At 31.5% G+C, this 22,386-nt stretch overlaps 3 protein-coding genes across 6 annotated transcripts; all 3 read right to left on the bottom strand.

The window, feature by feature from the left end:
* Positions 1-1,358: 1,358 nt before the first annotated feature.
* Positions 1,359-10,766, bottom strand: LOC114935524 (fatty acid synthase-like). 2 transcript variants are annotated; one of them, XM_029308373.2, is made up of 8 exons: positions 10,235-10,766; positions 9,927-10,008; positions 9,506-9,850; positions 6,240-9,400; positions 5,644-6,109; positions 5,144-5,486; positions 3,527-5,013; positions 1,359-3,108 (listed from the first exon to the last, which is right to left on the bottom strand). In XM_029308373.2, exons 2-8 carry the CDS (start codon positions 9,970-9,972, stop codon positions 2,717-2,719), a joined length of 6,240 nt encoding a protein of 2,079 aa, XP_029164206.2. In that variant the 5' UTR covers positions 9,973-10,008; positions 10,235-10,766; the 3' UTR covers positions 1,359-2,716. The 2 variants fall into 2 exon arrangements, with proteins under 2 accessions (XP_029164206.2, XP_029164209.2); XM_029308376.2 differs by having other exon boundaries at positions 9,927-10,004.
* Positions 10,767-14,288: 3,522 nt separating this feature from the next.
* On the bottom strand, positions 14,289-18,174 carry LOC114942171 (uncharacterized). Of its 3 annotated transcripts, none has more exons than XM_085480701.1 (4): positions 17,687-18,174; positions 15,767-17,425; positions 14,928-15,157; positions 14,289-14,798 (listed from the first exon to the last, which is right to left on the bottom strand). In XM_085480701.1, the coding sequence occupies exons 1-3, from the start codon at positions 18,147-18,149 to the stop codon at positions 14,958-14,960; spliced, it is 2,322 nt and encodes a 773-aa protein (XP_085336827.1). In that variant the 5' UTR covers positions 18,150-18,174; the 3' UTR covers positions 14,289-14,798; positions 14,928-14,957. The 3 variants fall into 3 exon arrangements, with proteins under 3 accessions (XP_085336827.1, XP_085336828.1, XP_085336829.1); XM_085480702.1 differs by lacking the exon at positions 14,289-14,798 and adding an exon at positions 15,244-15,362 and having other exon boundaries at positions 15,018-15,157; XM_085480703.1 differs by lacking the exons at positions 14,289-14,798; positions 14,928-15,157 and adding an exon at positions 15,295-15,515.
* A 100-nt stretch (positions 18,175-18,274) lies between these two features.
* Positions 18,275-22,008, bottom strand: LOC114942175 (uncharacterized). Its single transcript, XM_029317472.2, has 5 exons — positions 21,302-22,008; positions 20,843-20,923; positions 20,440-20,721; positions 18,792-19,046; positions 18,275-18,550 (listed from the first exon to the last, which is right to left on the bottom strand). The coding sequence occupies exons 1-5, from the start codon at positions 21,387-21,389 to the stop codon at positions 18,369-18,371; spliced, it is 888 nt and encodes a 295-aa protein (XP_029173305.2). The 5' UTR covers positions 21,390-22,008; the 3' UTR covers positions 18,275-18,368.
* Between the last annotated feature and the right edge of the window lie 378 nt (positions 22,009-22,386).

Here is a 22,386-nt window from a genome sequence, read left to right as displayed (position 1 = left end):
TCAAAAAACTTTCGATGGGTAGAATAAATAATTGAAATAAGAGTTGTGAAAATTGTATAAATTAAAAACCTCCAATCTTTTTTTAGTAAAATTTCGAATTTTCGTATCAACTTCCGATTTGTGTTATACCGTATTTTCAGGGAGTAAGTTATTGGTCAGAAAACTTTGCTTTGTTGCTCGAAACGGGTGTATATTAAGTAAAATTTATAAATGTACAGTTCTCAGGTCAACTACAATAAAGCTATACGCTTAAAAAGTTTATATATCTATTATAATAGATAGACATCATAATAGAAAATTGTTAGATGAAATGTCAAGATGTAAAGCGTCTAGTTAGTCTAAACCTAAAAGCCATTTTGCAGGAAAAAAAATGAAGATATTTATAACATAATTTCTATTATAATTATAAATCTTTATATAAATACCTAATTAAAAATTTTATATCAATTTTACATTTAAAAAATATCTTCATATATAAGTTATATAAAAATCTTGGATAAAAAAATAAAAATAAAATTGATATTTTTTTACACTATTCGTACTACATGTAGAAACAATTATTCTAAAAAAATAATATATAAAATACTTACGTTTATATGAGTTTTGCAAAGTAACGAAAATGCCAAGTATTAAAAGTTGCAAAAGCGTGTACATGTTCGTAATCTCGTGGTTATATTACAACGTTTCAATGAAAGAGGGGATTTCCGTTCGTACAGATAACGCTATATACATGAGCTAATAACTATTGCAGCCGATGCAGGTGCATCTTTAATTATTAGTTATTTTATGTGTAGTAATTTATAAATTATAGTTGACTTTGACATTATTAAAATTGTATTAATAAATAATAATAAATTATGAATTATGGTGGGCGACTGCAATATTGTTATCGGGATGTAAGAAATTTTTTAAAAATTAAAAAGAATAAGAAATAAAAAATACGACCAATCGGAAAAGGAGAAGATATTCTCTGCTCTTATTGGTGGATATTTTCTATTTCTTATTGCCTGTTGCCTGGCATTGTGTATGGGGCTTAAATGATAAGATGAGTTCGTTCGGAAAAACGTTGATAAATAAGGTCAAAGCGCTAAAAGGATAATTCTTGAACGTACCTTATGTATGATACTTTTTTTACGTATAATACATGTATTATCGCCCTTATATATTTTTTCTTTGTTTGCAAAGTGTGTCCAACGTTATAAATGACCACAGCCATTCACATTGATTGACGCCTAAAGTAACTAGCAACGATGAAAGAGCTTCATTTTGAATTAGCATTTTTCGAAAATTCGAATGTTTAAAATTCATTATACTTATTTAAATACACATAATTGTATTAAACAAGTAAAAACACAAGATTAATTATAATACGTTAAATTTAATAGATCAATTTAAAAATACAATCGTATAATTAATCGTATAATTTTAGAGAAACTGTATTAGTTTTATAAAATACAGTATAATACAATCACCATCATTCAGATATTAGATGTTACGTTTTCGTTCGTCCGTTTTTGGGTCAGTATATTTAAATACTTTACCCGAGAGTTGGACGGGTTGTGTGTACTTAGTTTTCAGTCCCGAACAGGAATCTTAGTTTATAAACTTTATAACGCGGATCAGTTTTGTTAATGCGGCGATAGTCGGGATAGTCAGGCTCGACGTTAATAGGAGTTAGTTAAATTGGTAAGGAATAGTAGGAGGTTTCTCGATTTGGGTGTTTGGCTCTAAATCTTGGAGTTTTTGCGAGAGGTGAAAGAAATCTTGTTGCAAATCAATCGCTTGTTTTATCTGGTATCTGAGCCGTTTGAGCTGTACCCGTTTACTTGCCCTTTTCTTCATGAGAATGTTAAATACGACGGAAGCTCCCAAAATGAACTTAAAGTCCCTACGCAAGGCAGCGACTAGTCCGATTCGCTACGCTCTTTGGCAGCGAAAGGGATAAGCTCGATTTGAGAGTAATGGTAAATAATTTCATACACCAAGAGCAGTGTTCGTAGGCGCTACAATCTTCGACAGTGCCGGTTACAAATTCGCTACACTCTTTGTCAACGAAAAGTCCGTTCCCCGCTCTCGGAGATGTCCTACGTTATATGTAAATTTTAATCAAAACTTGGATCAGATGCCAAATAACTGAGCTTATTGCGGTATTATCAATTATCTTTTATTCTATGAGTGGTTACAAAATTATAAGTCTAAAATACTGGATTAGTCGTAACGTAAGAATAAGGAAACGAAGGATGACAGTCGAAGTTCGCGGAGAGCTATAGTTACGACAAAGGTTTCGTTAAGATTTCAACTGCAATGCACAGCGTTTTTCTAGCCCTATTTATACTCGAAATTTTACCACCTCCATCTATGAATTTTGAAGGAGGGAGGCTCCTTATCTCGGTTTGTTTATAAGATTTTGTTTATAAGGTTTATAAACAACCCTGGCGATCCTGCATATCGGATGTTAGTTTAGGATAGGTCCAGCTGAGAGCGATAAAAATTTGTCAATACGTGACGATAAGCAAATTCTAGCGATCCCGCGTATCGGATGTTAGTTTGAGTTAAGATAAATCTAACCGAGAGCGATGAAAATTTGTCGGTACGTGACATAGAAAAGTTTTAAAAAAAGAATATTTAAAAAATTAAAAAATATCTTATATTAATTTGTATTTAACATATATATGTATACTGCAAAAGACTTGCGATCTTCTTATCTACACTTTTTTTAACTCGTTGGAGAATTGCCAGATACATCGGTCGCAGTTAATAAATCTCGTAATTTGCTTATCGTCAAGGCTTGTATTTCTCGGAACGATAATATGATATCATATTCTCTTTCAAGAATCTGCTTGATCTCTGTGTAGCCTAGCGAATCAATGCCGAGCTTATCGAAGGTGTCATTGAAATTCATCGAATAGACATTTTCAAAACCAAGGATACTGGCAATGACTTCAACAAAATTAACTTTGCCATCGTTCACGGATTTGTGCTTTTCGGCTATCACTGTGGATGCCAATACAGGATACGATTCCCGAAGAAAAATGTCCATGGTTGCAAGACAGCTGCTCATACGTTGTGGTAAAATACCTTCATTGATATTTTTATTTTTTATCGTATCTGTAAAAAATAAGAGTATGGTAGAATGATATGAATATGATAAATGATTATTACTTTATCTAGCTAAAACATTTTATTTATTCAAACATTTATTTTGTTATCTTTTTTTAAAGATAACATTATTTAGTTTGTAATTATCTTATATAAATTAATTCATACTCTCCAATTCTTATACTTTAATGTATTTATATCTTTTTTGCAATAAAAAGTTGTTTCTATTTATGTTTGTATTAATAAAAAACATCATCTCATTATTAATAAAAACATAATAGAATATATAATTATTTTCTTCAAAGAGTCTCGTGCAAACTATTGTGTATATTTTTATTGAAGGTATTTTTACATAGGTAGGAGTTTATATAGAATCATAAGAAGCAATCCAAAAAGTGATCGAAAGAAATAGAAAACTAAGTCTCACCTATATACAATCCAACGTCTCCTATAATACCCCATTGAATAGCGAGACCGGGCAAACCAGCGGCATTTCTCTGCTCCATCATCCTCTCCATGGCCGAATTTGCGAGACCATAATTGGATTGACCCAGATTGCCACGGCCGCAGGATATGGACGAGAAGACGACGAAAAAATCTAACGACGGGCAGAACTTTCTCGATGCCATGTCCAGATTCTTCGTAACATCGACTTTTGGCAAATTTACAGCCTCGAAATCGACCACCTGCAAGTTCTCGAACAAGGCGTCGTGCAACACAACGGCCAGATTAAATATACCGCCTACCGGAGCCAACCGGTTACTCTCCTCGATCAAATTTAGGGCGCCAGAAGGCGTCGTCACGTCCGCCGTGGAAATGACGACTTTGATGCCACTCTTGCGCCAACGTTGTATCCGCAACATCTGGTATCCGGTGCGTATGCCGGTATGAGACACAAGAATGATGATTTTAGCGCCGCGAGCGACCATCCAGTTGGCTAGTTCTAGACCGAAGCCACCGAGACCTCCGATTAGCACATACGACTTCTCCGGATGCATGTAGGAGCGCGATACGGTCGTCATCATCTTCGACATCGGCATCATGTGTTTTTGCGGTTCTTCGTGTCGAATATTCAACAGTGCCTTACCGATATGCTGGCCCGTCATCATAAATTTAAATCCCTCCTCGAGCTTTTGCTTCGAAAATACGGTTGTCGGTAATGGACGCACTACGCTTTTCGCGATTCCTTCTGTCATCAGTTTAATCGTTTTTTGTTTATCTTCGCTTTCGTCAAACAGCGTCTCCAGAAATATACCGTGGAAGGAAATGTTCTTTAAAAATACCGACATATCTACACGATTGCCATTCAACATGTCGTGTTTCCCGATCTCGAGGAAACGACCGTTCTTCGCGAGGCACCGCATACTGGCGTGCAGTTTCTCTCCAATTAACGAGTTCAGTACCACATCAACTCCACGTCCTTGGGTCTGGTCGGAGATCAGATGCTCAAAACTCGTATCTCGAGAATTACCAATATTCTTCTCGATCAATTGCGGAAAGACTTTTTTGAGAAAAAGCTGTTGCTCCGGAGTGTCGACGATGGTGAAAACTGTGCAGCCGGTGTGCAGAGCGATGGTGATCGCTGCTTGACCGATGCTGCCCGCGCCGCTATGAATTAACACGCTTTCGTCCGCCTTCAATTGACCCCGTAGAAACAGAGCGTAGTAACTAGTGACGTAAGCAACCGGTATTGTCGCCGCCTGCTCCAACGTCCATTTGTCAGGCAGCTTCCAAAGAAAACCGGAATCTGGTAACACGGTGGTCATCAATCTTCTAGATTTGACTATACCCATCACTCTACAGCCGTTTGCGTCTCTTCCGGAGAATTCTAGTCCTAAGGCAGAGTCTTCTATATTAATCTCTACCGATGAAAGGGCGTCCGTTAGTTGTTTACTGATCGCCAGATTAATATTCCTGTTAATACAATAGTACAAAATTCATTTAGTTTGAAATTTAACAAGTATTTATTATATCATAGTGACAACATATGATCTCCGTTTATTATCAATCAAACAAGCAAAAAGTAACGTTCGCCGAAACTTACCTGAAGTTTAACGACGCATAGTATACACTGCAAAGTTTATCTAAATGTTTAGTCTGACCAGAAGTTAATGGACTTTGAATCCATTCTAGACTACTCAAATCTCCGTGAGTCCGTGCACTCACATAGGCGTGCTCCACTCGCACGTTGTTAGGCTGATGTAATTGTAAGTGCCGATAACTGCCCCATTGACCTGCCTTCAAAACATTAGCCATTAATTCCTTTTCTAGTTGCTGCGCGTAAAACTGGGAGGATAAGTCAAATTTGGGAGCGTTGCTGTCTTGGATAAAGATATAACGCACGTTTGCGATCTCGCGCCGGATACAAGTCATAAATCCAACTAGACCTGCAAATAAAAAGAGATAAGATGTTAATTCGCTGATTAGATGATTGAGAATAAAGTTCGAAAAAAAAAATAATCGTTAGATAAATATTTTTAAAAATTAGTTTTTTAAAATCATTTAAAGAAATATATATATAAGCATGTTTGTTTATAATTTTACCAAATAATTCTTCGCCTTGGGATACAAAAAGAATTTCTTGATTATTGCTGTCGTATTTCTTCAACACAGCTTTTGCATTTTCCAACCATGAGAAATTCTTTCCTGTGATCTGTATTACGATTGATTCTCGTTTCTCCTTTCGTTTCTTCAACAAGATGTAACTCTTTCCCGAGGTGTCGATTTGTTTACTGACCAATATCAGATTCGCTTTCTTCAGCGCAGTGTTTAAGTCGAGTTGTGTGGCAGTCTCTTTCAGAAGAATAAAGCAACTGGAATTTAAGGCACTTGCTAGGTTTTTAAGAACGGTGTAAGATTGGCTAGAAAGAACTTCCGCCGCTACGACGAGATGCATATTTGAACCTAAAAATGCATCGTTTGCATCCCATTTCACTAAGTTAACGTTTATCTCATTGAAAATTGTCGCGTAATCATCAATTGCGGAATTAACGGCCACTTGTAGGTCAATCTAAAACAAAGGAAGTGACATGTTTACACGCACTTAGAACATGTTCAAAGAAAAAGGTTTATGATATATGTAATAAAATTTTGTCTTATAAAAATTAATGACATTAAAATTCTATAGCAAGTATACTTACATTAACTAATGGTTCTCCATCAAAAATATCGAGTATAAGTGGCGCCAAGAGGCTTCTTGCGTCTCGATCGTTTGCAACTTCCATGGCCTTGATCCTCGACGTCGTTATGTTCTCACAGGCAATTTGCAATAGCACAGTGAGTGCGTGCAGCTTTCCTCTCGCTAAATCTTCCAAGACCAGGCTGCGCGGATTTTCGTATGGCACGAAAACGTAACGTTTGTACTTGGGCTTGATTTGAATCTGCTGTCGTTGAGATGTGGTAAGTTTTATCCCTCTAATCTCGATACCCCCCGATTTGACGACTTCGATGTTTTTATAGTGATATATCGATAATCCAGCATCTTTCGGTAACGCATCGGTCAATCGTTTGTGAAGCACAGGATCAATCACGGCGTAGCGGATCTTCGAGCCATACACCAATCTCCGATCGATGGACAATAATTTAAACTGAAACATGCTATCCAGGTACGAGGACCATTCATTGAACCAATGTAATTCGCCGACAGTGATGGAATTATCACAGGATTTGATCCCCTTGAAAATACCGCTGTATTCGTATCCACGCAATCTAAATTCCTTATAAACGTCCTCGGTGTTCAATACAAATCCATCGGGTGGCATCGGAAGCAGCGGCAGGTCTAGCTGATCCTTCTCGGTAGCTTCGGCAAGGCCAATGTTTCCGCTAACGACGATCGAATCGGCTTCCCGGACTTCAAAGTCGCCCTTTCTCTCAAAAATATTTACCGAAAACTTGATCGTTTTCTTCGTCGGGATGAAAGTAATGCGCTGGAACCACACGTTTTTGAGGATTACTGGCAGTTGTTCGAAATTGGTGTCATGTAGTTTCGCAAAGAGTTTCCAAACCATCACAAGGAGGCCGGCGCCCGGGAAAACATATCGCCCGTCGATTTTGTGTCCCATTAGATATGCGTCCGTTTCTCTCGACAGATTTACTTCTACAATATGTTCTCCAGACAATTGTTTTGACTTCTGAGTGAAAATGGGTACCTCCCATTTGGTGGAATAATCCCATTTGATCAGAGGTCCGATCATCGGTGTTCCACGACTAACGGGAAAACTGATCGGTGGATATAGTTTGGAGATATCAGGTTGCGCCCCAGCCGTGTACAGCTTTCCTATATTAGACAGTAGAAAGATCAAATTGTTTGAATAATTTTGATTTTGAAGACAGATGTTGGTAATTGTCAACGGTAGCGAACTATGCAGAATCGACTGCAACAGGCAATGCGGTCCGATCTCGATAATTATCGCGTCCTCTGGGATGTGCGCCATCGCTTCTTGGAAGAGCACAGGTGACACCAGATTGTTTATGAAATACTCCGATGAGCTGAATTGCGCGAGTGGGCTGTCCCATGCGGCCTTGGGTACCGAACTGGAGATCCATCTGTGAGATCTTTTTTTCGGGTTTGGTATAATCATGTCGAGCGAAGCACGGTATATTGATTTACTCGGAAGAATGTATTTGCTGTGGAAGGCGACGCCAGATGAGTCAATTATTTTAGCAAAGATTTCTTTGCTCTTCAGCTCTTCTACAAACTTCTTCACAGAAGCGACTGGACCAGAAATGGTGACCAAATTTGCAGAATTGTGACAAGCTGGAGTGATATCAGGTGGACACATCTCCTTGGCTTTCTCCCAAGTCAATGTGGTTACTGCCATAGCGCCTGGTTTTAAATTGGCATCTAGGGTCGACTTGCCTTTGTAATAAGCTGCCAAGATAGTTTGCTCTAGCGTAAACCCGCCGTCGGCATATGAACAGCACAATTCACCGAGGGAGTGTCCAATTATGCCGTCTGGTCGAATGCCTATAAGTGTTAACAAGTCGACTAGAGCGATCTGGATGGCCACCATTGATACCGTAACAAGCATCACGTTCTCGTATGTCTCATTGGTGCTATTTAAGATGATATTCATTAAGTCGATATCATGATTCTTCAATATGTTTGCGCATTGCTGTAGACTATGTTGGCACATTTTGATGTTGAGCAGTTCGCGGCCCATACCTGACCATTGAGAACCCATACCGGAAAATAAAAACCAAATGGAACGTTTGTTGCCATTATTCATTTCGACCATCTCGCGGGTACCACCATGAGCGAGTACCTCATAGCCGCGAACGTTGTGTCCCGCTATATTGTTCTGGTGCACAGTATGCAGTATAGCCAGAAACTCGTCATCCTGTCGATGCTCATTCGCCTTGTCCAATAATACCTGTATAGCTTCTTTCGTGCGACCCGACACGGCTATCAGTTTTGGTAGTAGTAACTCTATGGTCTTTGGCACCGATGACACCTTTGTCTTTGGATTGCTGCGCAAAATGACGTGCGAATTTGCGCCACCGGCGCCAAATGAATTGATACCCACGAGACCGCCATTCCACGGCGTGGCCTTGTCAATTACGCGAACACGTCCATCGATCAATGCGGGAATCTTCGGATTTGGAATAGTAAAGTGCAGATTTGCGGGGATCACACCGGTTTCCATCGCAATCAGTACCTTGGCTAGCACGCATAATCCGCTGGCGGCTTCTGAGTGGCCCATATTTGATTTAACCGAGCCGATCTGCAGCGGTATCTTCCTGTTTTTGCAAAACAGTCTATCGATGGCACTTATTTCCTGCTGATCACCCGCTTGGGTACCGCTACCATGCGCCTCTATGTAAACTACATCTTTGGGATTGATACCCACTTTACTATACACTTCCTTCAACATCAAGTATTGAGTGTCACTGCTTGGATACGTGAAACCCTCGGGTTTGTAGCCATCTGTGTTTATCGCCGTGTTTATCACCGTGGCGTACACTCTGCGTGCGTCCTTTGATTTCTGCAGAAATATTACGACCACTGCTTCGGCTCTCGCGTAACCATCAGCCATAATGTCGAATGATTTACACAAGCCATCTTTGGACAGCATATTCAATCGCTGAAAATGAAGACTATAAGCCGGATCGAGCACGAGATTCAATCCGCCGATGATGGCTGCGTCGCATTCACCCATATTCATCGCAAGAACCGCTTGATGCATAGCAGTCAAGGCCGAGGAACAGGCTGTATCCAGCGAATAACTAGGTCCGATTAAATCAAAAGCGTAAGAGATTCTGTTGGCAAACATCGCTCTGCTACATCCGAGTAATCCATATCCTGCAAACAGATGAGTATTTTTTTTGTTTACTTAAAAAAAAGGCTTTTTTTGCGGTGTAATTTTACGATGGAAATTTTCACGATAAATTTAACAAATGTATCTACCATTTGGATCTTTCTTCCAAAAATTATTCGCATCCGAAGTGAAAACACCGATAAACACGCCAGTACGCGATCCTTTTAGGGTTGAGGGATTGACGCCGGCATCAATTAACGCCTCGTATGACGCTTCTAGCATTATGCGAAGCTGCGGATCCATTGAGTGCGCATGTTTAGGATGTATCTTGAAGAAAGAGGCGTCGAAATTACTAAGATCCTTGAGTTTGGCAAATCTGGATGGTATTCCGAGGATGCCTGGTGTCCAACGTCGCTCGTCCTCGGTAACCATGTCTAATCCTTTCATTAAATTCTCCTTAAACTCCTCAATGTTTGAGGACTCAGGTAGACGACCTGGAAAAAATATGAATGTATCTCATTTCTATAATAAAATTGATTATACCGCGGTCGACATAATCGGTATAATTACCTGAAATGCCTGTAATGACGATGTCACTTTCCATTTTTGTAGCCATCTTGCTCGTTGAATAATTTGATTTTCCTCTATCTGGCTAGAATAAATTTTGTGTTAAAAAATTTAAACACACAATCGTATTAAAACTGAATTGCGTCCACTACAGCTTTACTTTTATTGAAGCGACCATGTATGATATTTTAAAAAAATAAAAAAAATAAAAATAAAGAGTGTGCACAATGAATAATTACATTATGTTTATTAAAAAATTAATTGATTTTTAACAATTTTGTATTAATTTTCTTAGAACAAGAAAAATTTACTTTGCTGAAAGAAAACGATTCGATTCAAACAGGAAGAGGTCTGTCTCTGCTACACTGTTTCTAATCTTCTAATCTAACAAATAATAGTCCTTTAGGTCCGCCAGTAATAATTAATAAAAATATTTCTGAAAAAATTGGTATGCCATTTTGGTCGACTTTTCTCATTGAGAAAAGATTTTTTCTAATTTAATCTTCTAATCTTCTAATCTTTGATTTGCTAATTCTTCATCGAAGGCTAATTGATAAGTGTTTCATATACTGGGTAAGTTATTTTAATCAACACATATAAATATTTCGTATAGTAAGCAAGATGGAAAAAATGTCCCAAACAAAAGTATTTTGACTATGAGGGGGACATAAGATGGTTTCGTTGATTTGAACTGAACATTTTACAAGATATTTTACATTTTAGGCCAAAAAATTGTAAAAACTTTAAACTTTTATAATTTTAAAAGTACTCCATCAAACAACACTTTATTATAGGATTTGAAAAGCTCTTTAGATAAGCTATAAGAATATGTAATGAAAAATAACAGGTTCTTTTTAAGAAATTGCAGGTGACCTTTAAATGATTATACAAGGTCAAATCAATAACACCATTTTATGTGCCCCTCATATAGTCAAAAAACTTTTGTTCGAAAAACTTTTTTCCATCTTGCTTACTATACGAGATATTTACGTGCGTTGATTAAAATGGCTTATCCTGCATATACAGTACCGGCCAAAATTATATCACCTTTTGATTTTTCAGCATAATATGTTTTAAAGTGAATAGATCTCTATAAAATTATAATATGTTTTGAAAGTTGATATAACATTAAATTATAATTCAATATATGTTATATCGTCCTTCAAAACATGTTATTATTCGAGTAGAGATCCATGCACTTTAAAGCAAGTTATGCTGAAAAATCAAAAGGTGATATAATTTTGAGTACATATATTTAAGGCAAATTTTATAAACAGTTATGCAGAGAGTACCAAATGTATATATATACGTTTTGATAGGGTTGCGTCTCTCTTTTATATAATTCTTATGTTGTCCTCACTTTATCGTTGATGTCAGAAATGGTGATTTACAGGTTTTTCATATACTTATATATAAATAAATTGTATACATTACGAAAGAGGAAAAATTGATATTATTATTCTCAACAATATAATTATAATAAAAAAAGTTAATTATGGTAGTCTTGTAAATATTCTGACATTATATACAAGATATATGGTAGTTTTGTCATCCAAAATTAATCATAATGGCGAAAGATGTTCAATGCACATAATGTAAAGGACAAAATTTTAACCTATAATGTTCTTGAATTCGTATATATTCTTGAACTTTTAAAAAAGTTGGAGGACATTCTCAATTTATTTATATTTATATTACCTTGTTAAATTCTTAATTTGTATACGCTGGCTTAAAGGCGTTTGTTTATCAACATTATTATAGATATAGCAGAGAAAAGTATAGAATCGAAGGGATCTGAATAGCTCAGATGGAAGAGCAGTCGCCTGGCAAGCGAAAGATCTCGGGTTCGATTCCCAATTCAGCGACTTTCGGATCTATATTTTTCTCTCGTATTTATTTCCTTAAGGGGGGAACAGGGGATGTATGGAATTATAAATCTCTTGTAGAGATTATTCCAATTTTAATCTTGGCCGTGTTCAAGTAAAATTTAGTGCCTTGTGCACAGGTTTTTAATCCTAACGAAAAAATTTAGTTTCGTTGGGATAACGCATTGTCATTTGCGATTTGGCTTTTATTGCCTGTTTGACACTCTCAATTTATTTATATTTATATTACAGAGCCTTGTTAAATTCGTAATTTGTAAAATTAATCAATTAAATGTTGTATAAAATTTATAATAAATGGTAGCTAAATGTTAGCATTTTTTAATTATATATCTCTGAATATTTTCATATCATAATAATTGATAATAAACTTCTAGTATCAATTTTTTTATCAATAATAACAGAACATTAAAACTTGTAAAGCATGTACAAATTTTTCTTAATGCAAAAAAAGAAATAATAAAATTATTATATTTATTTCTTTTTCTCATGTAGTTTTCATTCGAATTTTGCAAATCCAGAAAAGAAGATTATATATGCATACATATATGTACATACACAACATACACATAAAAAAATATTGATTTAATTACAAACATCACTTAAAAAAACTCTCTCTTCTTAAAAAATATAATAAGTAGAGTATCTAAGAGAAACAAAACATTATATGGACACATACTTGTATATATAATTATATAAAAACTTTTTTTCTTGAAAAGTTGTGGTTGACCTTTCCGATACTTTGTGAATGTTAATGAAGATCGCTTTTTCATAATTAGCAATACCTTCTTCTTACGTCAAACATATATATTTATTATGTCTTCTACTAAATATCTCATGTCATAAATTATTAGATATTGTTTATTTAGATCTCAATTTAATGCTTAACAACATTTCATCATGAAGATATAATCAAGATATCTCTCTTGACCAGTAAATCAGGAAGTCTATACTCATAAGTGATTGCATGGTACGGTCGAACTCAGTATGTATCAGTAATGGTGGTTGTCATACACAATGACTTGTTTAGCAACATATGTAACGAGATCTAAAGCTGATTTTATATATGTATTATCTTGACATTGTTAATAACTGTCTTTAATGTTTAATATTACAATTCAATTTATAATTAAAATATTTTTATTGCGCTGAAGAAGGCTTGAAATGTCAGCCGAAACGTTAAGAAGGTATTAATCATGTAAATGTCGAAACAAATGTATGTATATATATATATATATATATATATATATATATTATATTATATTATACATATATACACATGTATACATATTATATACATATACAATATATACTCTGCACAAATTACAGGAATGTGAACATTACATCTGTTACTACAATATATGTAATAAGACAATTAAATCGGATTTATATTATACCAACTAATGTCCTATGTAGGAAAAATTAAATCAGACTTATATGCGAAATAGTAGTATAAAGAAAAATTCACAATAGAGAATTTTTAGTATATAAGCAAAATTTAATATTTTTACTTAATTTGATTGTTTTACGTGACAGAAAAATTTTTAATTTCTTTATGCATTGGATATTTTCACATATTAGTTTATGATATATGTATATAATTTTTATTTTTTTTTAAGTAACTATTTTATTATAAAGAATCTGAAGTTAATTAATTAAACTATAATAATTTAATAATTTTTGTTAAATATATAATTAGGAAAATGTGTCTTAAATTATTAACATATTCCATGTTGTATGTTGAAACTTGTGACTCAAAACACCATAGGAAAAAGGTTTTTGTAAAATTAAAAAATAAAAGTATTTACAATTATACTTTACAACGAATTTGTGCAGTAGTTTTTGAGATGTAAGGATTTAGATGTTTTTAAGGAAAGTAGTAATTTTTGAGATATAAAGATTTAAAATTTTTTAAGGACCCAATTATAGGCTACGTTCATATACGTCCTGTTTTTGAATTATACGTATATGCGATACTAATTTAGTATTGCATGTTCTATTCACTAATGGGCGATTAGATTGCTTGGAATAAAAAATATCATATTTATTATTATTTCTTAATTTATTGAGAACATTTCTAGTATTATATTGAGTAATAATCTTTTTAATTTAATTCTGAATGGTATACATATAAATCACATTATATAACATATATAATCACAAATACGCATAACGTTTATAGTTAATAATGCACTGAATATATTGCTTTATATGTATTTTATAATTACCGAGATCTTAATTTCTATATAAGTTCTTTATTTTAATGAATACATGTCTTAATATTAAATCAATCTTTATCTTTTTTAGAGAATTCTTGTGATACATCTTAGATTTATATCTAAGCAAAATATAACAAAATTTATAGTAATTTTCTTCTTGAATATAATAAAATGTATCTAAGCAAAACAAAACTCAAATATAGTAATTCTCTTCCTGAATATAAAAAATTAAAGAAACAAAACGAAACATCCAATCCAATATATTTATATAATTACTGAAATCTTAATTTCTATATAATTTCTTTCTTTTAAATAATACATATGTCTTAATATGAATCTACTCTTCATCATTTTCAAAGAATTTTTGTAATATATTTTAAATTTGTATCTAAGTAAAATATATCAGAACTTAAATATAGTAATTTTCTTCTTCAATATAATAAAATAAAAAAAAACAAAACATTCAATATTGTTTTGTCTTTTTGTATTGAACGTATCAAATTTTTAGAATAGTTATACTTTTAAATATATATAATAATACCTTTAAAATAATTAACTTTTTGTTTTTATTTGATTACTAATCCAAGATTTTATTTGAGCGTTTGTGCGGTTTTTCAATATAGGATACTTGACTTTTATTTCATTTATTTGACTAAAAGATGGCAATTTATTATTTTTTATATTGACTGAAAATGAGGATAAGACCGCTTCGCGTTCATTATCAGTCCATCGGATTTTATTAGCTTGTCTTCTTTTACGACCAAAAGGAGATACTGAAATATGAAGATTATGTTAGTAAATTTGCTTATAAGTACTAATATACTTATAAGCAAATTTTATATACAATTATATCAAGAATAAATTATACCAATGTATTATATATAAACATTATTTAAACATACTTCTCTTCTTTCTTTTTTCTGTACTACTATTTATACTATCTTTCCTGCTAAGCATTTCTCCGGTTTTTTTAATATTCTTGTAGATTGATTACTTGAACTATTTTTACTTAAATCTGTATATTCATCGTCATCTTCATATTCATCGTTAGATTCTATCACATTTTTATTATCATAAACTGTTTCCTTTTTTGATTTTTTTTTAATTTTCTTTGTAGAATCGAAGGAATGCACTATAAAATATCAATATTATAACATATGCCTATATCCAATGCTTTTTATGTTAATTATAGATACCATATTATTATTTATCTCTTACCATTTGGTATTCAGACTTCGCAACACACACTTGAAATATCGGGGAAAAGGACTTGTTAAAACGATAATCATGCTCAAATGTCGCATAACTTGGCATCTCAGACCAATCGCCTTGCATATCTATTGGTCAACAGCGAAGAATCGTTTCAATTTTATATTTTAATATTTAACTAACTTTGTATTTTTAACATTTAACTTTGTATTTTAATATTTAACTTTTATGTATTGATAAAGACTGTAGTGCAGTCGAAACGTTTACAATTTATATCGATTCTGTAACGGAATGTTAATTTAATTATTTAACTATTAATAAAAATTTTTACACCTTATTTATTTGCTCGTTCAGTTGGCCTACTATATATGATTTGTTTAATTTTGTTAAATTATACGAGCCTTTCATTAATTAATTATTTATCTCATTATATACTTGTATTAATAAGCAGTATAAATATATTTCAAAGGTTATATATATGTATACATACATTTGGAATCTGTATTAAATGTAAATATATATTTAAACATACCTTTTCTCTTCTTTTTTTCTAATATATTATTCATTTGATCGCCATTTCTAAATTGTTGAAATTTTTTTATATTTTTTGATATAGGTAACGTATTAGTAGTTTTTAAACATATATTTGTGTTAAGTTCATTATCTGATTCTATGTTATCATCTTCTTGACTTTCATTGCTTTCATCGGATGTCTCTTCTCCTTGAGCGTATTTTAACAATCGTGATATAGCCAAATCTTTTGTGATAACAGATTGCCTATAATGTGATCTATGTATTTTTTCATGATGGCCCATGAAGTTTGCCAAATCACTAACTTGATTATCAGATACATCTAATGTAATGCACATTGTAGCAATGTGTTTTTGTAATGTTGTACCTCGTAGAGAAGTTGGTATCTCTGCTCCAGAGGCTACAGAAAATTTGCGCATTAGGACACATGCTCTTAAATATTTGTGTCTTCTTTTATCAGTTGAGTTTATACCAAACACATAAGGATTTTCTACGGGAACACTAGCTTGTTTACGATACTTGACGATCATTTGTATACATGACAATAATTCCTCATGAAGTAAAACGGGAACTGTTCTTGCTAATTTTCCACGTATTGTTACACGCACATATTTCGATAAGGATTTTTGTAACTCAGGTGCTTCGTCTTTTGAAATAGCCGCAGGATTTTTTAAATCTTCTATTAAAATGCGTTCTAATTCGCCAGCACGTCTTCTATTGAACATCATGGTAGACACTAATGTCGTTTCAGCTAGTCTTCGCCACGTTTGAATTGAAAATCCATTGTTTTGTAATAATTTTAGAGCATTCGTACGTTCATCTTTCAAATAAGAATTCAATATTTTAATATCATCTATAGACGGTAAAACTATGTTTCTTTGTCTCATTCGACGGCCTTGAGTTTCATGTACAACTTTGTTTACGCTGATAGGATAATCTTCTTCAAATAATTTTAAAAAATTTTCTACTATAACTTGATTCTCGAGTTCTTGTCTTTTTATGCATATGCTCCTTAAAATTTGTCCAACTTGCTTTATGAGATTTTCTAACGATGATGCTACAGAAGATACCTTGTATGTCCATGTTGTTTCATCAAATTGTGCAAGATTATTAACAGCTTTCACACAATAATCATATCTCTTTGGATTATATATTGAAGTAAAATCTACCACAGTATTATCAATTTCCTTCATAGTAGCCAGAAATCGTCCTAGTAGTCTTAATCGTGCTCTAATCATGTCATGTTGGTGTTGAAGACGATACTTTAGACACATTTTATTTCCATAAGCAATTAATAACTCATCATATCTAATAAGCTGAGTTATAGTATCTTCTCTCGTCACTGGAAATACTAGTCTTTTTAATACTGTACTTGCACTATAATGTATACGGCAAGCTACTGTGCGTCCTAATACTTTTACATTTCTTTGACGAGACTCAGTCTTTTGTGTACATAACTTAAAATGATGTCGAATGTTATTCTTAGAAAAGTATCCTTTACATTTTGCACATGGAATAAAATCGACCGCTTGCTTGTTTAATTTTTTTGCCGGACGACGACATACAATTAAATTTCCTTTATTAACGTTAGGATCTGTATTATATACAAAATTTCCTGTTCGTCTAATTATAGCAATAATTTTTTTCCGTTCTGGGTTACCTAAAATTTGTAAAAAAATAAAAATGATAAAATTTAGGAAATTGCAAAGGGCTTCAATAGTAAATATAAAAGTAACAGATTGAGGGCCAATTGAAGCTAAGAAACGCAACGTAATAAGCGTCGAAATTCTAGCATTTCTAGAAATTTCGACGCTTATTCTTACGTTTCCTAGCTCCGATTAGTCCTTAATCTACTACTTTGATAAAATTTAGATTATTAAAAATGATAAAATTTAGATATTAAAAATATATAATTATTTACCTTTAGGTAAGAAACAAAACTTTTTTACATCTTCTTCAGTATTGTGTATTGATTCTAAATGCCTTGCAAATTGTGATTGCAATTTTTTACAGTATGGACACATACTCAACTTTAATTTGCGATTATCAGATGTTTCAACGTACATATCTTTATCGTCACATATATTTACTTTAGATAAATTTAATGAACTTGTTAAATTTAATTTACTTTTATTTAATTTACTTTTATTTATACTTGTATGATTTGTATTATCGCTAAGTTCATCTTCATCTGAATCTTCTGATACAGAACAATCTGATGTGTGGAAACTGTCATCCATATTACGCTCAGATGTAAGAGAATTATCAGACTCAATATTAGCATTAGTACTCATACATTCTGATGTTGATTTTTCTTTTGTTAATGTAGATTCTGCAAGTGGAGCAAAATCTACCAACATAGTATTTAAACTGTTATTATCCATGACGCAAGTCTTATTTAAAATATTTCCTTCGTCAATAATTTTATAAGTATTATTAAATTCTACATTGGATATAATTTTTATAGTCTTAATCTTATCGATTGCCTTTATATTTGCATCACAAAGCGTTATATTAATATCATTTTTATCACTTATGTTGCATATCTTAATATCACAGGCATTTTTGTCATATACAATATCATTTCTATCAGTTATATTGCATTACTCAATATCACAGGCGTTTTTGTCATATAAAATATCATTTCTATCACATATGTTGCATTGTTCAATATCGTTTTTGTCATATAATGAACAAATATCATCTATATTCGAATTTATATTTGATGCATTAACATTTAATGTAGTATCAATGGGTAATACAGCAGCATTAATTAATGATGAATCTAGAAATAAAAATAAAAATAAGATTTTCAAAACTTAATGTACCAATAACTATTGCTTCCAATTGATATTTTTACTTTATTTAGATACTACATCTTTGAATTTTTTTTATATTCATTTTTGATAAAAATTTATAGAGTATGTATATTTTTATTGTAAATATAAGTAATATGCAAAATATATTTAAAATGTTGTTTTAAATAGTATATAGTCATATTCAGTATACATATGCTGAAATCTTACCATTTATTATGTTGTTAGTATTAAGTAATTTATTGCAATTTTTGTCAATAGTAGAAATATCTTTAGGTAAATGCGCAAGGTCTTTAATTTTATTTGCATCGCAAGATCTTATATTATCATTTTTATCATCCATGCTGCATTGCTCCATATCAAAAAACGTGCAAACATTTTCTATATTCGAATTTACATTTAATGTATCAATGTTTAATATTGTATTAATATCTAATATAGCATCAGTATCAATGAATGATGAATCTGAAAAGAAAAATGTATAATTAAAAAAAAAGACTAATGCAGATATTGGTATCAATTGTATATAATTTACTTTTATTTATAAATAAAATGCCAAATATTTCAACTCTGTGCAATTCACACACAGATCCATAAAATCAATATCTCATATAACTAAGTTATTAATAACAAAGAGCACAATAGAGAATTAATACTAAAAGCAGTTACGTAATAATTAAGTCTATGCAATATGCAAATTAGAAAGCTAAAAAAAGATTGTAATATCAAACTAATAACTTGTAAAATAAAACGACTAAGAGCTGATTTTTCTTGCTTGAATACCTGCACATGTTGACTTTGTTTGCTCTCTTTATTAGTTTTAAAATAGTTCATCTTTATTAATTTTAAAATAATTAACCTTTTTAGTTATTATATATTTTTACAGCCATTTTATATCTGCTATTGCATAAATCATTGCTGATTTGATTTTATGACACCTTTTTATATCTCTGACATGCTGTATCCACTGCAACTTTAATATTTGTACATTTAATCTGCTTTATGATATTTGTGTATTTTAGTTTCTTGTACTGCTATTGATAAAGAAAAGAATCAGAATTGAATCAAAACGTTTGGCGTTTTGGTTATAAATAAATAAATTCTTCAAAATCATACACCAACATTTAAAAATATCTATTCTTTTCACAATTAAGATTCCATATCCTTAACCCCTTTATCTGTTTTTGATAACAATTTATTATTTATTCTGATAACAATTTATTAAAAGTACGTACATAATACTCATTTTGTAAATATTTTATAAAAAGTAATGCGTACAATTATCATAAAAAAGAAAATGTCTAATAAATATACATTGAATGTATTTAAAATGTCTTACATATACAATTAGATATATGCAGAAATCTTACCATTCATTATATTGATATTATTAGTTAATTCATTAGAATTTTTATTGGTAATAGGATTATCGTTATGCAAATATGCACGATCTTTAATTTCATTATTCGCACTTGCATCATCACAAAGCATTGTATTATTCACTTTTATCACACACGTTGCATTATATATCACAGTTTTTATCAACTAATGTACAAATATTTTTTGTATTCATATCCAATGTATTCATATCCGATGTATTAATATTTAATGTGGCATTTGTATCTGCAGTTAATAATGCATTTGAAAAATAATTAAATAAGTTAAAAAATATGTATATAAAATATTGTATCGCAAACATAATTTATAGAAAAACAAAATTTACTAGATTATTTTTATTAATTTTTAATTTAGTTTTGTAATTTATAAAAAATAAATATAACTATAATTTAAAAAATATTTACATAATTGCACAATACATATTATGTATACAAATAGATTAAACATATCAAAGACTTACCATTTATCATGTTATCATTAGCTATTTTATTATTAACTACTTTATTGGGACTGCCATCACTAGAGAGAGTAGGAACATTTTTAGACGAAAATGTAGGATTTTTATCATTGCTGTGTGTTATATCAAACAGCGGTAAACTGTTACCAATTTTGTCACTTTTAGTGCATTGTTCAATATTATTAGAATCATTCGATGATGCGCAAATATCTTCACTCTTATTCGAATTTGGCATATTTGATATATCATTTGATGTGTTATTAGTATCAGAAGTTAGCGATACATCTAAGAAATGAAATTTGAATAATATTTTATTGTACATATATTAAATAAGTATAATTTTGAATAAATTTTTTAAATTAATATATATGTATATATATAAATAATGCATATATTCTAACATTACCTGATGAAATATTTAATAATTCTATAGCTGGAATTGCTTTATTCAAATTGTCTGCAATTTCTTGTAAAACAGATTTATTTGCTGAAATTTATACATAAAAAAGAAAATAAAAAATGGACACATTATACACATATATTGCTATGCAATATTATTGCATAGATATTTTTCAATATTATTTTTGCATAAATAATATTACAATATATCTGTAGAATGACAGTGAATAACATACATGTGTATAAATATATTTAAAAATAAATATAATTTTATAAAATTTTAGATACCACAATACTGTACATAAATATTGCAAAATAAAAAAAATCTGTTTATAAAAATGTACACAAATGTATATAAAAAATGCAAAAGATATGCAAGACAATATCAAATCATATTCTCTGAATAATTTTTTTATAATTCTGGAAAGGGTTATTATAGATATTATATATTAATACATATACTCACTATGAACTGCGATAATGTGAGATTTTTTTACTTTTTTCTTTTTTGAACACACAGTATAACGTCCTTTAGCAAATATTAATATAAACATTTTGTGTGTGTGTATAAACAACTGCAACAAATGCAAATATGCGCAGAAACAAAATCGAGAATATAATATTTATTCCGTCATCGAGCCATCCGTATGGTTAGGTTATGAGGTTAACATATTATTTTATTTTTAATCTAATGATATATCACAAAAAGAGTGTGAATGCGAATATCAAAAGATAATGGCTATACACTTACATAATCATAATCAATTATACACTTACATAAAAAAACGATCTATTAATATAAAATAACTCGATTGCAATATATGTATTGCTCATCTACATGATGATATTGATGTTCTAAACGAGTTTGCGGAAATCGTATATAGACGATATAGACTAGACATGCGGAAAAGCTGCACGCTCATTGGATATCGCGCATCGCGTGTCGCGTCATCGCGCTGGTGTGCAGGAGCCATTATGATTTACGACTCTATTGTAGACTAAGCTTTAAATTAATCTTTTGTAAGGAAAAGCATTGAAATAAATATTAAAGCTTTGAATGGTAATATAAATATTTTTACTCCTCTCTATATATATTTATAATAGAAAAAAAAATATTACTATTTTTTAAATTAAATGCAGCTACATGCATATTTAAAAAAGTGCATATGATCATTAAGAATGCCTTTATATATACCGCGATGTCTTGACGACAGTCGTGAAAACTGCCAATAGTCGTCAAAACTGCCAACTTATACTTCAAGATGTCGTCAAAACTACCTTTAGACAAATATATATATATTGTACAATATATTATATATATGTGGGTGTATATACAGGGTGTCCCAGACCTACCGTATCACACGTTAATAGGAGATTCCTGAGGCGATTTGGAAACGATTTTTCCTCAGCGAAAATGTCCAGGCACTAATAATTTTTGTGTTATAAACGATTGAAAATAGAAGATTTTTTGTAAATTAAAAAATAAATGTAAAAAATAAATTATTAACAAAACTACATTTTTTAGTTAATTTTAGGTAAAGTTTACTTTAA

This window comes from Nylanderia fulva, unplaced genomic scaffold (genome assembly GCF_048542155.1).
Source record: "Nylanderia fulva isolate GAGA-0341 unplaced genomic scaffold, ASM4854215v1 Scaffold159, whole genome shotgun sequence".
NCBI lineage: Eukaryota > Metazoa > Arthropoda > Insecta > Hymenoptera > Formicidae > Nylanderia > Nylanderia fulva.
The sequence above is the reverse complement of the archived record's forward strand: the minus strand, read 5'-3'. Positions and strand labels throughout refer to the sequence as shown.